The 14,834-nt window shown below is 36.9% G+C and overlaps 1 protein-coding gene across 6 annotated transcripts in view; it reads right to left on the bottom strand.

The window, feature by feature from the left end:
- The window catches only part of ipo11 (importin 11), a 433,130-nt gene that overhangs the window by 346,158 nt on the left and 72,138 nt on the right, over positions 1–14,834 (bottom strand). For 5 of the 6 annotated variants that reach the window (XR_011353505.1, XR_011353506.1, XM_069924487.1 and 2 more), the window contains 7 exons: positions 14,630–14,678; positions 12,904–12,998; positions 9,887–10,079; positions 8,105–8,257; positions 5,400–5,443; positions 2,852–2,942; positions 705–752 (listed from right to left, as the gene is read on the bottom strand). Coding sequence is in view for 4 of the 6 variants with exons in the window: in XM_069924487.1 (XP_069780588.1) it covers positions 705–752; positions 2,852–2,942; positions 5,400–5,443; positions 8,105–8,257; positions 9,887–10,079; positions 12,904–12,998; positions 14,630–14,678 (673 nt within the window). In the remaining 2 variants the exon portion in view is untranslated. The remainder of the gene's footprint in view (positions 1–704; positions 753–2,851; positions 2,943–5,399; positions 5,444–8,104; positions 8,258–9,886; positions 10,080–12,903; positions 12,999–14,629; positions 14,679–14,834) is intronic. The other variant, XM_069924489.1, reaches the window with a different exon arrangement.

Here is a 14,834-nt window from a genome sequence, read left to right as displayed (position 1 = left end):
TCTACAGTGTTAAAGCCAGCAGAAACAGCTGGGACTAGAACAAGACAAGCTGGCAAGCTTGTGGAAAGCCCCTTCGATAGACAGCCTGGTCAAAGCCCTTGTGGTTCATGCAAGAGGAGAGGACTGGCTGTCCAATATTTCACTTGGAATAACCAAAACAAAAAGGAACTCTGTGGTGACCTGAAAGAAAGAGGTTATCATCTGGAGAACCCTGAAGGCAAATGTTTTGTCAGCAAGACACTAAAGTGGCTGATGGAAGTACATCAGTTGTGCACTGAAACAACAAATCTCTCTTGGAAAACTGACGAGAACCTTCCTGAGTGGTAACGATTTACCTTTCAAGCACCAAAGCCTGGTGAACTTTATCAATGTTAAATTCTGTGCACAGTATAAGAATTGCCTGCAACCAGTGAACTTGGAGGAATGAGAAGTGAGATTGGACTGTGAACCAAAGAACCTTTCTGAACTTACACACACATTATATACACATGCGCTTAGAATCAGAAGGGGGTTAAGTTAGGTTAACTAAGTCAATAGTGATAAGTTAAAGTTTGATTCTATTTTCATTTTTAAAGATAATTAAAAGCAACTTTTGTTTAAGTAACTATTTGTCTTGGTGAATATCTATTGCTGCTGGGTTTATGGGTCCTCTGGGTTCGTAACAATAATGTGTTGAACAGAATAGCACTATAGAGATAACATACCAGCATCTTTAATAACTAATCCAACAGTATCTTCCACATTAGTTGACCCTAAAAAAAAGCCAAAAATTATTTTAGAGCAAATGAAAAAAGGTGAAAATAAGCTGTTGCAAAACATAAAAGCTACTCTATATTGAGATATTACACACACATATTATTGGATAAAAAATTGTAAATACTCAAGGAAGCAGCAGAATATTTTCTGAATGTAGAAAACAATTGGCAAGTGCATAGTTGATGCACAAGTAGAACTTGGATGCAGATATCAAATGTAATCGATTTATTTAATTCAGATTCTATTTGGATTAATGTAATCTCAAACCATTCAACAAAGCCCAAATAAATAAATAGCTTTGAAATAAAAGTTACATATTAAGCAAACAAAATGCAATTATAAAAAAGAAATGAACTCGTGGCATCCTCCAACAGAAAGGTCAGAAATAGCACCTCCAAAAAAATATTTTGCTTTTTCATTCTTGAGCATCCAAGTTGAATATAAAGATTAAATTAGCACTGCTTTAGCAATATACAAAGTTATCAGAGAAGATAATGCAGAAGCATATTACAGTTAAATCACCTGATTACATTAGGAACTGTGAAAACACTGGAATGATGAATTTTAAACAAACATGCAAGAGGCTATTTTATTTTATGCTTAGAATTCAAAGTTCATTACTTTAAAAATACAACTGATTCTAATTATTTTGCAGTGCGGGTTAGATGTAAAGGAGCAAGTTTCTCATCCCACAAGTTTCCAAGGAAGGTCATCTTGATTGACTTATATTTTCCAGACATGCTCAATGGATATAATAAAAGAATAATTTACCTAATATGTTTATTCATATATTAGTCACATGGACTTAAAATTATTTTTGCTTTTAACAGCAGAAGTATAAAACCAATGTCAACACCACCCAAATTTTACACAAGATTAATACATATTTTAAATGTCACATTTATTTATTTTCCTCCTTAAGTGGAACATACTATGAAGACTTTATAACTTTGGAATATGTGGTATCATGGCTGTGAGAAGAATGAAAAGAAATTTCAAAGGTGGGCTGGACAGGTTGAGGGACCGAGCAGATGAAATATAATGTGGAAAACTTAGAACATGCACAACAGATAAAAGAGAGAATTTGAATACGAGTAGAGATGTCTTGGTCCAATTCTATAGGCCTCCTGTGGGACTAAATCAGCAATTGTTTGCGTCTGGGTTAAATTATGATGAAAGGTTGAACAAAACAAGAATGTATTTTCTGAAATTTACATAGATATTCAGTACATAAATAAACTATTTCCACTTGCTAAAGTGTCAGAAACAAACACATTTTAGAATCATTTCTTTAGCAAGTGAAATTAGGAAATGCTTCATATGCAATGCATTGTGGAAGATTACAACATAGTTTTGCAAAGCAACTGCTGATACTGAGTCGAAAATTGATTTTAATTCAAAAACTAGATTAAAAGAAACACAAAATATTATGGAATCTAAAGAAAAAGTAATTATCTGGAGTGATGTTACAAATCAGCCATCTCAGGAGCAAGCCCAGGGACTGAAAAGTCCATTCTATGTACAAATATTATACAATTTAAGTATATTTCCCAATTGAAAACAGAGCTCAAGAGTATGGAAAATAAATTTTGAATAAAGAAAATGTTCAACGGGTCAAGCTGCATCTGCAGAAGGAGAAAAAAAATTGAACATTTCGGGTCAATGACCTGTCAATAGATCCTGGTTCTCTTTCAGTTTTTACAAAATTGGCTTTTATATTATGGAGATAAATGACGAATTGACACATCTATTAGAAAAGTTAATATTTGCAAAATCACTGCCTACAAATCAAAATACTGCTAAAAATGTCTCAAGGTCACCCAAGTACATATGAAAAATATTTTAAAACATAGGTCCTTGATTCACATTTCTAGTTTTCTGCAAACGCTTTATTTTGTACTACAAATTTGATGCAACCAAATGCAAAAAATCTCAGATAATGTAAATGATATAGATAAAATTTCCAACAATAAGGATTTTGTTAATGACTTCAAGATCTGAAAACATCTTTTTAAAAATAAATAGATTAACAATAAATAAAAATACAATGAAATGAACATGCTGAATTTAAAAATTATTTCAAAATGAAACATACCATGAAGATTCTGAACCATTTCTAACAACACTGGTGTAAGCGTTTGGCTGTACTCATGAAAAATATCCAAAAACAGCACTTCTGTACATGGCTGGAGCAAAAAAAAAATTATCACATCACTCATACAACTCTGCATGAGAAAATATAGCATTCATATGTTTCAATTAAAAAGCATTGATTACAACTTCAGTAATGCAGGCACGAACTTAATGACAAGCAGTCCCCGGGTTGAAAAATGTCCTCTTTACGAACAACCCATAGTTATGAACTGACAAGTCGGCCAGAAGGAGAACGAAGAATGACGTCTACCTTCCGGTTCGAGTGGAGCTGGCTTTCCATTGGCTTGCTGCCTTGTCGATGGTCAGGTGGCTAGTGACACGCATATGCTGTCACGCTATGTCGCACATGGCCTGGGCAAAACAGCAGGCAAGCAAGAGGATGGGGGGGGCGGGGTGGGAGAAGAAGAAGCAGTGTGTGTCACTGCGACACCTCCTGAACTGTCACAGCTTAGCATGGGGCCAATGTTTGGCCCCACAACATAGCAGCCTGGACGTAAAGTGCAATTACGCCACAGGGGAGTGGGGGGGAACAAGCGAGGATTGAGCAAAGGAGCCAGGTGTGGATCAGAAGGAGTGAAGATGTGGGAGGGCAGTTGGTTACCTGTAGCCATCTCTCCATCATCTTCTCCTGTAAGTGTTAACTTTTAATCATGTAGTTATTTTTATACTGTACTTATAATTATTATGCATTGCATTATTATGTTTAAGTTACTTTAGTGTATTGGGAAATGTTTTATAAAGATAAAATATATATGAAGATAAACATTTGAGTAACTGATATTAAATAAGGACTACATGTTCCTGTTCCAATTTACATACAAATTTGAATTAAAGCCGGGCCTAGGTAAGGAACTCATTTTTAACCCAGAGACTGTACTTATTTTCACTAATTTATCACTTTCAGATTTTTTTCAAAATTTCCAAATATTATTGAAACATGAATCACAAAAGGCTGCTGCAAAGCCAATGAATCTTCACTAATCTTGCAACTAGTTCCACATCCCCACTATTATCTCCTTTCCTTGCAACTTCTCCTTTAAGTATGATCTGGTACCACATTGAAAGCTCATGGAATCAATTCAACCAACACAGCAGACAGTCAGTTCAAAAATTCTATTTGCATTTCCTTACAGTCCTTAGTTCTATCTGGACCATCTGGATTCAATTTCTCTCTATTCCTATCTTTCATGATGTTTTGTATTTCATATTAATTCTGATCATTCTTTGCTCCCTGGAGAAAAATCCATTGTAATCCCAAACACAGAACATTTGAGTGAATTTGGTCTGTCCTCTCTGTGAGGTCTTTATTCCTTCCCAAAACGCACACAATTTTTATGTAGCCAAAAGTTAGGTCATGCATCTTAGAATTAAAGGGGTCAGAATAGAGTATTTCCTAATAATGGAAATAGTTGCATTTTTGAACTAAAATGTTATCATCCTTTCTTAGTCAAAAGATGCTCTGTGATTTGTGTGCCTCCAGCATTTCTGTGTTATTTCAAAGTCACCAATGGTAGTTATGTACATGAAGAGATTGGTTTAGTATTCCAATCGAGTAAACAAAAAGGAGCATTAAAGTTTCTGAGAAAGGCATCCTTGCATCTGTCTATTCACTCTTCTTCCAATCTTACTCAATTTTCTTTTGTCATTTTTCTCATCTTCCTCCCACTGACTACCTTCTTCTCCAACTAGTATCATTGTCAGTTTATTTCTAGATGAATGATTTATAATGGTGATTTCATCATCTGATCTGAAGCTTTGTTTAAAATAGTAATTATCAAATTTCATCTGAACAATTGACTTCAGTTTCAAGTCACAAGTCACTAATTTCCACACAAGTTTGTCAGCATTTGGATCTTCAAAGCAACGTACCACTGTATGTCTCCAGCTGCCTATCCTTCAAAGTCATTCATCTTTATTCAGGACAGCTGTGCAAGATAGGAAAATGATACTTGAGGTTGGAGAAGAGGAATTCATATGAATTTAGGATGACTGAAGTCCAATAATGCAACATTAGCTGCCACATTGACCACCGCCAGTGGGCTGATATCGCCTCAAACCGTGCATCTTGGCGCCTCACAGTTTGGCGGGCAGCAACCTCCTTTGAAGAAGACCGCAGAGCCCACCTCACTGACAAAAGGCAAAGGAGGAAAAACCCAACACCCAACCCCAACCAACCAATTTTCCCCTGCAGCCACTGCAACCGTGTCTGCCTGTCCCGCATCGGACTTGTCAGCCACAAACGAGCCTGCAGCTGACGTGGACTTTTACCCCCTCCATAAATCTTCGTCCGCGAAGCCAAGCCAAAGAAGAAGAAGAAGCTGCAAGTATTATTCATTAAATCGTGGACAAATATGCAACAGCATATATGCTTGGAAACACACATTCCTAAATTGTGCTGCAATTCAAACAATAAATTAGATTTAGAGAATTCATCCCTTATTAAGACAATTGCATCAAATGGAAATAAATTTATTATCAGTCCAACTTACTCTTAAACTGTACTTGTAAGAATCCCCACCAGCCTCTTCCACTGCTATTAAATACAAAATGATAAAATTATAAATATTTTCAACATGTTGAGAGCAGTATTCCACCTAAAATGAGTTAATGATAAAGGAAGTAAAAACATACCAAAATTCTGGAGGAACTCAGCCGGTCTTTCAGCGTCCATAAAAAGCAGATATATTGCCGACGTTTCGGGCCGGAGCCCTTCAAGGAATAAGTAGAATCTGCCAAAAGCAGGAAATCTCAGAATTCAGACAATGCTAGCTGGGGGACGAATCCAGACCAACAAAAAGTGATACTTGGATATGATAAGGAGAGAGGTGATAATTTATCATGTTTGTATGAAAGGAGACAGGAAAAGGGGACACAGAGCTGGGGGAAGACGACGGAAGAAATGAGAGTTGGGGTTGGGGGTTTTTCAACGAAAGTCAGAGATGTTGGCATTAATGCCATTCAGTTGAGGGTGCCCAGTCGGAAGATAGGCTGTTGTTCCTCCAATTTGCGGGTGGTCTCAGTCCGTCAGCACATGAGACCATGGACAGATATATCAACAAGGGAATGGGATAGTTACGGAGTCCAGAGGACCCCAAAACCCAGCAGCAATAGATATGCACCATGATTTACTTAAACAAAAGTTGCTTTCAATTATCTTTGCACATGAAAACAGAATCAAACTTTAACTTAGTCCTATCAACTTACTTAACTCCCCTCTAATTCTAAACAAACGTGTGTGTAATGTGCATATAAGTGTAGAAAAGTTCTTTGGTTCACAGTCCAATGTCACTGGTTGCAGGCAATTCTTGTACTGTGCACAGAAGTTAGAATTAATACAGTTTACCAGGCTTTGGTGCTTAACTGGCAAATAGTTACTACTCAGGAGGGTTCTTGTTGGTTTTCAGAGAGATTCCTTTTGTTCGAGGACATCCGCACCTGATTCCTTTTTAATCAGTCTTGCTGACGAAACGCCCCCTTCAGGGTTCTCTAGACGATTCCCTTTCTTTCAGGTCATCACAGAGTTCCTTTCAGACAGCCAGTCTTCTCCTTTGACCAGGCAGTCTTCCAAAGTTTGCCAGCTTGGCCCTCTGGAACTGAAGCTTCTGTCTCTCCTCTCTCTCACTCCCTCCCCTGAGATCAAAGGTATTCTCCCTCTGCCTGCAAAGATCACATTCTCTTCCAGACAAGCTGTTACCATATGTTGCTACTCTGTTGCAGTTTGCAAAAGAGCACTCTGCAAAAGTTCTGCAAAAATTCTGTGTTTTAAAATGTTTGTGTGCAACCTGCTCTAACACTCATCCCAAAGCACCTCTAAATACCCTGTCACAGGATGCAGAATTGAAATGGGTGGCCACTTGGAGATCCATATTAATACAGAAGACTTAGCCAAGGTCCTCAACAAAGCAATCTCCCAATCTGCTTAGTGGAGACCACTATATCGGTGTAGATGTAGAGTCAGTGTTGATGTAGGATTGATAAAGAGTCTCCTCTATGTTGGAAGAAACTGAACGCAAACTTTCTGCTTTTGGCTCATTCTGCTTATTCCTTGAAGAAGGGCTCAGGCTCGAAACATCAGTAATACACCTTTGCTTTTTGTGGTTGCTGAAAGACCGTCTAAGTTCCACCAACATTTCTGTGTGTTTTTATTACAATCACAGCATCTGCAGACTTTCATGTTTCACGCTAATGATAAAGAACAAAGCTGCTTCTCACAAAATAGACATTAAACTCCTGGTAATTTTAAGGAATAATACAAGCAATGTGCAACAGTTAAAAAGAAAGCAGCAAGATCAAAGGGTATGGGAGAGGGCACAGGACAGCTTCTTTAGGCAAGGATATCCATATTTAGGCTAAGAAAAAAAAGTACATTACACTACTTGTTTGATTTAGTCAAAGCTCATTTAATTATAGTGCAACATCATTAGTCTTGCAATCAAATCTTCAAGAACATCATACTATTATTCTTCCCAATAGCCTGCTAATACATGCAAGTTAGCTTTTAACAGCATACATACAAGAAATCAAATTTCTCTTGAATATTAACAGTTCCCAATTTCACCGTTCAAAAAAAGTATTTTAATATTTCAGAATCTCTACTATAGTAGATAACCTCACATAGATACACTACACTATCTGCTATATGGGTTCCTACCCTCTCAACTTGCCGATAAGTCTCCTTGCAACCTTATCACTGTTCCTGTTTCCAATTAGGTATGTTATCAGCTGTAGCACTTTTTAGTATCTTAAAATATTTAAAGATAAAATCTCATCCAGATCAAAAGACTGTTCAATTATGTACTAATTACACAGAAGACACAGCACAAACAGCTGTCAGGACAACAGTGCTGGCACCCGCAGACAATGTAGTTCAGTCTCCTTTCTACCACTGAATCTACTGGATGAGCACACTGACAGTCAGTTACGGATGGCAGTGCTAGCACCTGAAAATGAAGCAGCTCGGCCTCTTGTTTGCTGAAGTGGCCGGGTGAGCACACATACACAGACTGACTATGTGACTAACTGCCCGCCAACCAACCAAACAGTTCAAAACTCATTAATTTTTGACCCTAAATTAAACATCTGGATGACTAAATACTATTTCTAAAATAAAAAGCATCCCTTTACAGAGTCTTGACTAATTTACAGGCAAGTGAAACATATTTTGAAGCAATTTTCCTTGCAATGAAACACTCACCAAAACCCTCGGGATCATCCTCCCACATAGATAGCTCCTCAGATGTCAGAAGGAAATAATGAGATACCAATCTTCTACAAATTTCAGTTAAAGTAGAATAGTTGAAGAAGTATATTTTTATCTTGTGTGCTTCCAAAGTTTCAGGTTTGCTTTCTAAAATAAGAAAGAAATGGTATTTCAGCAGCAGTACCTGAGAAACACTGTTCTGTCTGATTCATAATCTCAACAATACAAAGCCCTTCTGCATCTATTTAGTTACAATTTCAAACCTCAGTTAACCAAAATAAGGTACCATTTCAAAGGTGTAATGAAAAGTCATCAGAGAATTCATCTGCAACATTTCAATATATTTTATGAAAAATCTAAAAGCATTCAAGAAAATTGGCTGACAATTTTGGTGAGATTTGCAACTTCAGGTAGTCACAATAAAATTGGAAACTTCAAAAAGCAAAAAAAATTAGAAGAATCTAACTGGAATTCATGTTAAAAACCCAATTTTTAAGCCATTTTCACATTTAGAATAGTTAATTTTTTAAAGAAATATTTCTCAAACTTGCTTTTAACGTTACTGGTGTTACAGAGTTCTGTGTTGTATATTGGCCTATGTGTTGTGTGGTTTTGTGTTCGAAAGTGACAGGTTGCCTTAGAGATGGTGGACTGCTAAGAGAGTGGGAGATGGACTGGGCATGTGCAGAAAATGATCTAAAAATTTCTGGACTTGGACGACAAAGCACCACTGGGTGGTGCTGTGGAGTGGAAGAAGGCCCAAAACATGAGTCATTGTCTGGAAGACAGTTTAGAATGTTGGGCATTTTAAAAGGGATGAACATTCCGAAGGCAGCCAGAAAGATCTGGGCCAAGCCACTGTTCCTCTCTCTCTGCAAGCAACACAAGAAACAACTTCGAATTTTGTGCTCTCTCTCTCTCAAAGATCTTTTAGCTTCAGTTTACCAAACAAACTGAATTTTGTTTATGATCTTTGCTTCGGTTGAGATCGAAGTTTTGAGAATCTTGTGTGTTTTGTGTCTGTTTTTCTGTGGGTTGCTTGAAAATATAACTTTAATTACATATGTCATATTTAGGCTGGGGAATTTATTAGTTTTACACTGTTATAGGAATTTACATAGTAACCAGCAGGTATTGTTATAAAGGAGGATTTTGAATTAAAAGTTTGAAGGTGAACTTTTGTTTATAAAGTAATTGTTCATCTTTACCCCTGTGTGATATGCCTTTTTTGTGGTTGCTGATTTGATCTTGTAACACTGGCAATCACAGTATTTATTGAGCATTTGTAGATTTCTATAAAATTACTCATACAGCATGGTAACAGACCCTTTTCAGCCCATCAGCCATCCACCAAAATTCTCCAATTAACCTACAGCCCCCAAAGGATGGGAAGAAACCAACCATCCAGAGGAAACCCACACAGATATGGGGAGAACATACAAACTCCTTACAGATACAGCTGAATTCAAACTCGGGTCACTGACGTTGTAATAGCATTGCACTAACCACTACACTAACCGTGCTGCCATTATCCAGTGATGCCCTCTGGATAGTGGTGCATTTCACCTTGAGTCTGTTGTCAATTTACTGTCTAATCAATACACTGGTTAAATTCAAGACTGCACAATGGAACATATCCAAATATGTATTGGACTCCAATTTATTTACTAAAGCATAGTTAAACAGAGATGGAATCTGATCCCATCGCATTGAGAAGAAAGGCTAATTTTTTTTTGGAAGAGGAATATAAAACAGCATGCACAGAAATAAATGTACCTTCAGTGTTCTTTGCTGGCTTGTAAGCATCATTTTTGACAATCATTTTAATGAGGTTCATACACTGAACAATGAACCGCTCAAACACTACACCTTCACCAGCGTTTGTAAATGTGTAGCTAACAGCAAATTCCAATGACTGTCGAATCAATGAGATGAAAGAAAATGCGTGATAGTCTAAGAAGTCCAAAAGCTGCAAACAGTAAGACACAAGTTATAAATTAAGGTCCAAGGTAACATATCCAGTTGCTAACTGAATTACACACTTTTACAGAAAAGAACAATGAAGAAAATCACAACAGTAAATGTTTCTAATACTGTTTGTGGAACCAAAGTTTCATCATTTAAAATTTAAAAAATGTACTTGATCTAACCAGTACCTAGATGTTTGGATTGTTGCATAATTTTAAGTTTTAGCATCTGCTCTTTGGCATGGAATGAGGAAAGCCCTTCAACCTTCCTTTCAGGTCTCCTTTTTATATTGCATTTAAAATACCTCCATTGCAGGTAGTTGGCAGCATTTATGCGTAGTGTTTTCAATTTGGGGAAAGCTGGCTTTGGGCTCTTAAATCATCATGTACCCTCTACCTTGGACAGCAGGTGCAATCAGTGGTTATTAAATATTATTGATTAAATAAAATTGAGCAATAGAGAACATAAGGCCATCTTCAGCTTGTTAACCTCTGCATGACAAGCATTTGCACAAATTTCAAGATGCAGCATTTAGTTGGGATTGGGGTTGCTAGTTTAAAACACAATAAAAGGAAAATGTTAATTTAGAGACTACAAATGATTACTAAACATTACCATTGCCATTTGCATTCACTTTTCCCTGTTGACTTTGACATATTTTACTTGCATCTCACATATCCTTAGAACGGGGAAAGTGGCAATTTGACCCATCAACTCAATCCCCGCTCTTCCATTCCCAGTAACTTGTTCTCTTTCACCTGCCCATCAACTCTTTCATGATTCCTCTGCCACTCACCTGTTGTAAATGATAAACATATCAGCACATCTTTGGAATGTGGGAACAAATCAGAGCTCCCAAGACAAATTAAAAGCCATAGAGAGAATTGCAAACTCCACACAGATATCATGTGGCTTTTTTTGCATAGGGAAATACTGATGGTTTTGCTCAAAACTCTTGCTAGACCTCTGAAAATTTAAGTTCTGAAGTGACTTGGTAAGATGGGATGCTGGGCTTCATTAATAGGGGGACTGAGTTCAAGACTAGAGAGGTCATGTTGCAAGTTTACAACTCTCGGGTGAGACCATTTTTGGAATATTATGCTCAGTTTATGTCACCTCATTATAGGAAGGATGTGGAAGCTATGGAGAGGGTGCAGAGGAGATTTACTAGGATGCTACCTGGATTGGAAAATAAATCTTATGAGGCAAAGTAGCAGAGCTGGGATTTTTCTCTTTGGAGTGCAGAAGGATGAAAGGAGATACACGTTCAAAGTGAAGGGAGGCAATTTTAAGGATATAATGGGTGGTTTTTTTTTTAAAATGCAGAGAGTTATGGGTACCTAGAATGCGTTGCCAGAGATAGTGGTGGAGGTGTGGCGACCCGCAATTGTGGAGATCGGGCCGGCACATCGTGCAGCAGCAGACATGGACAGAGATTGCTAAGGTGACTCCCAGGACAACGAATTGGCGGGGTAGAAGCTGGGGCAGCATCAGACCAACAGCCCTAAAATGGCATTGGTCAAGCTGCCCAACTAACTCAGCAGAAACAGACTGGGGAAGAAGGACATTTATATGCATGGATGTTCCAGCCTGCTATATGGGTGACTCAGTCAATCAGCAAAAACGGCGGGAACTTGAACAGTATAAAAGCAGCCTTTCCAGCCCTAATAAAGTGAGTGAGCATAACCTGCTACACTGTGTGTGTGTGTGTGTGTGTGTGTGTGTGTGTGTGTGTGTGTTTCTTTGTAGCAGTCAACTACAGAGGCTGAAACATTGGGGGCATTTAAAGACTCTTAGACAGGCACATGGATGGAAGAAAAAATGAGTTATGGGGTAAGAAGAGTTTTGTACTTTTTTTTGAGGAATATATGAGTCGGCACAACATCAAGGGCTGAAAGCCCTGTACTGTGCTGTAGTGTTCTATGTACTATGTTCTATATTTCCTTCCCTAATGGGTTTTTAATGGCAATCTCAGATTCACGATCATCAATATTGAGATAACCTGTGTTTTTCAATTATTTCAGATTTAGATTACAAGAATTATATCATTATCGGTTGATGGAATCTGAACTCTTGTTTGTTCAGATTTATGTATTATGTATTATGCCACTGTTCCCAAAATTATCATTCCAAAAAAAAGCAGTTTTCTCATTGAAGATATTACAGTAGAATTTTATGTACAGATCCAAATCAACAAAATTAATTTCAGCAGTTAATTGAGTAAATCAAAATATGACAAATTATTTTTACCATACAACTAGTCCATCTAATTCACCATTCCAAATATCATATTCATTATATGCAACTTTTAACTCCATGCTGAAATGTTTCTCCATGGGATTCCTAACAATAGTGCTCAAATTAATAATTAAATGTGTGCATTTACATGTGTGGTCAAATATGGCATTGCTGTAATAATCAACCTTCTTGTATTAATCACCTCCTACCCAATCAAAATGTTCAATTTTTTTTAGAGTTCAATTTTGGCCAATTGCAGATCATTCATTTGATATATATATATATCTCTCTCTACTACTATGGATTGACCTACAGGACACAACTTGCAACTGTGCATTTCACAGATTTCACTTGTTGTTTACAACTTAAAACCAACATTTTCTCTCTTTCCCACATCTGACAATAAGGTCTTCATCCTCAAATGTAAACTCTTTTTTTTTCTTTCACAGACTCAGCCCGAATGTTCCAGCAATTTTTTTGATTATTTATTAACAGTGGTGTCCTTTAACGAACTTTTTGCTGCTTCCAAACATAATTGGTAGTGAAAACATTAGACTTTTACTTTATGGAAAAAAATTTGGTCTCACCACTTTAGTGAATAGAATAATGGTCTTCTCCAGCTTTTCGATAATAGTCTTCTCCAACTTTTCACTACAAGTGCTCTCTGTATTGATTCGCCGACCTACAAAATAATTCAAGGTAACTCAAAAGGCATCAAGTTAAAATTAATGTAACTGAGAAAAATTCACACAATAGAGCTGGAATAAAGGCATTGGAGCCAAAATTTCCTTGTTTCCAAAAAAGGGAACTTGCATCGTGGCAGCTGACATCAATTCTTTTCAATGATTACATGCCTTATGGGAAGCTTGCAAACAGCTCTTTTCACACTTGTTTTCCCTAGTAATTCTCAGCCTATTGAACCAACCTTACACTCTAAAAATGATTCTTCCTTCAATTTCTTTCCTACTGCCTCTCCCTAATGCAAAACCACATTGTCTACATGCGTGACTAGAAATTATATTTTAAAAAAAATAGTTCTCCCCCCCACCACACCCCTTCTCCCACCCTTCACATAAATTCCATGCAAGCAAATTTTATTTCACATCTCAATTTCTGGTTAGTGATTTCTGTAGGGGCAAATTTCCATTAGCCAAATGGCCATAATGCAGGGATTGTCTGCGCTGTGTTTGGTTTCCAGTGGGCCAACATTGGGTAACAAAACGAGTCATGTTGCAACCCCTCTATATTTCAATCAGAAAATTTGGTGCATGATGAATACTATCTGCTAACACAAACCAACCAATTTGAGTGGCAGGAATGCAAAGGGTAGGCAGGCATGAGGTAATGCCCACCTGCATTTTTTTTCTCTCCTTCCTTTTATAAATAGTGGTATTACACTTGCTACTTTTCAATATAGAGATCCTAAAGATTTAGAAAAATTACCATCAATGCATCCACTACTTTCAGAGCCACTTTCTTTAGTTCTCCAGAATCAAAATGTAGGAATTTGTCAGCCTTTAGCCAAACAGTGACTCGTAATAATTTGTTTGAAATATAAAAGTTTCAAAAGTAGCCATGACATATAATTAGATTATCTATCCATTTCTCAAAGTTCAAGAAATATTTAGACATATGGAATAAAACACATCTTTTACAATATTTAATTCAAGTTAAATTTAAGCTTTATTTTAACATCAGACAATTGTGTTCCAAATTTAATTGTTTCAAAGCAGCAAGCAGAAATTTCAAGGGAATGATGATAACAACATGAGTTTAAAGAAAATTAACATAAAAAGTGAACTTTTGTCATGCATTTTATATTTTGTTAGTAACAAAAATATTAACAATTATAATTTTTTAAAACAATTTATCTCATTATTAAACATTTTCATTCTACCAAAAAAAGCTTCCAAAGTAAAATTCTCCAATATTTGTAGATTATCAGACATGGAGCAGGGAAGAAGGCCCTTTGGTCAAACTCATCCATGTAAACCAAGGTGCCAACCTGAGCTAATCCCATTTGCCTGCATTTTGCCCATGCTCCTCTAAACCTTTCATTGTAACTGTCCAGATTTGTTTTTTTAAATGTCATACCTATACCTGCCTCTACCATTTCCTCCAGCAAATGGGACAAGCTCAACAAGACATCTTAGTTGGTATAGGTAAGCAGCATGTTTCCATTCATTATGACTCTATAACATAATGCACCCACCACACTCTTTATGAAAAAGCGTCCCTCAGGACCCATTTAAAACTTTCCCATTAGGCATTAAAGATAGGTCCAATTCTCCATAATAAAATAAATATACTTACGACATTCCAGAAATTGTTTTAACCTCTCAAACACTGTATTCAGAAATTCCTATAAAAATTGTGAGGGGAAGAATAAATTCCAGAAATTAATACTGATAAGTAACAAGTCTAACATGCCAGTCAATTCTCACTTGTGCAGCTTTCAAATCACAACTTTGGAATATTCCAACCTTTTATTGACAGCTTCATTTTTAAATTGACTGGC

This window comes from Narcine bancroftii, chromosome 3 (assembly GCF_036971445.1).
Source record: "Narcine bancroftii isolate sNarBan1 chromosome 3, sNarBan1.hap1, whole genome shotgun sequence".
NCBI lineage: Eukaryota > Metazoa > Chordata > Chondrichthyes > Torpediniformes > Narcinidae > Narcine > Narcine bancroftii.
Note: the sequence above shows the minus strand (reverse complement) of the source record. Positions and strands in the feature narration are given on the sequence as shown.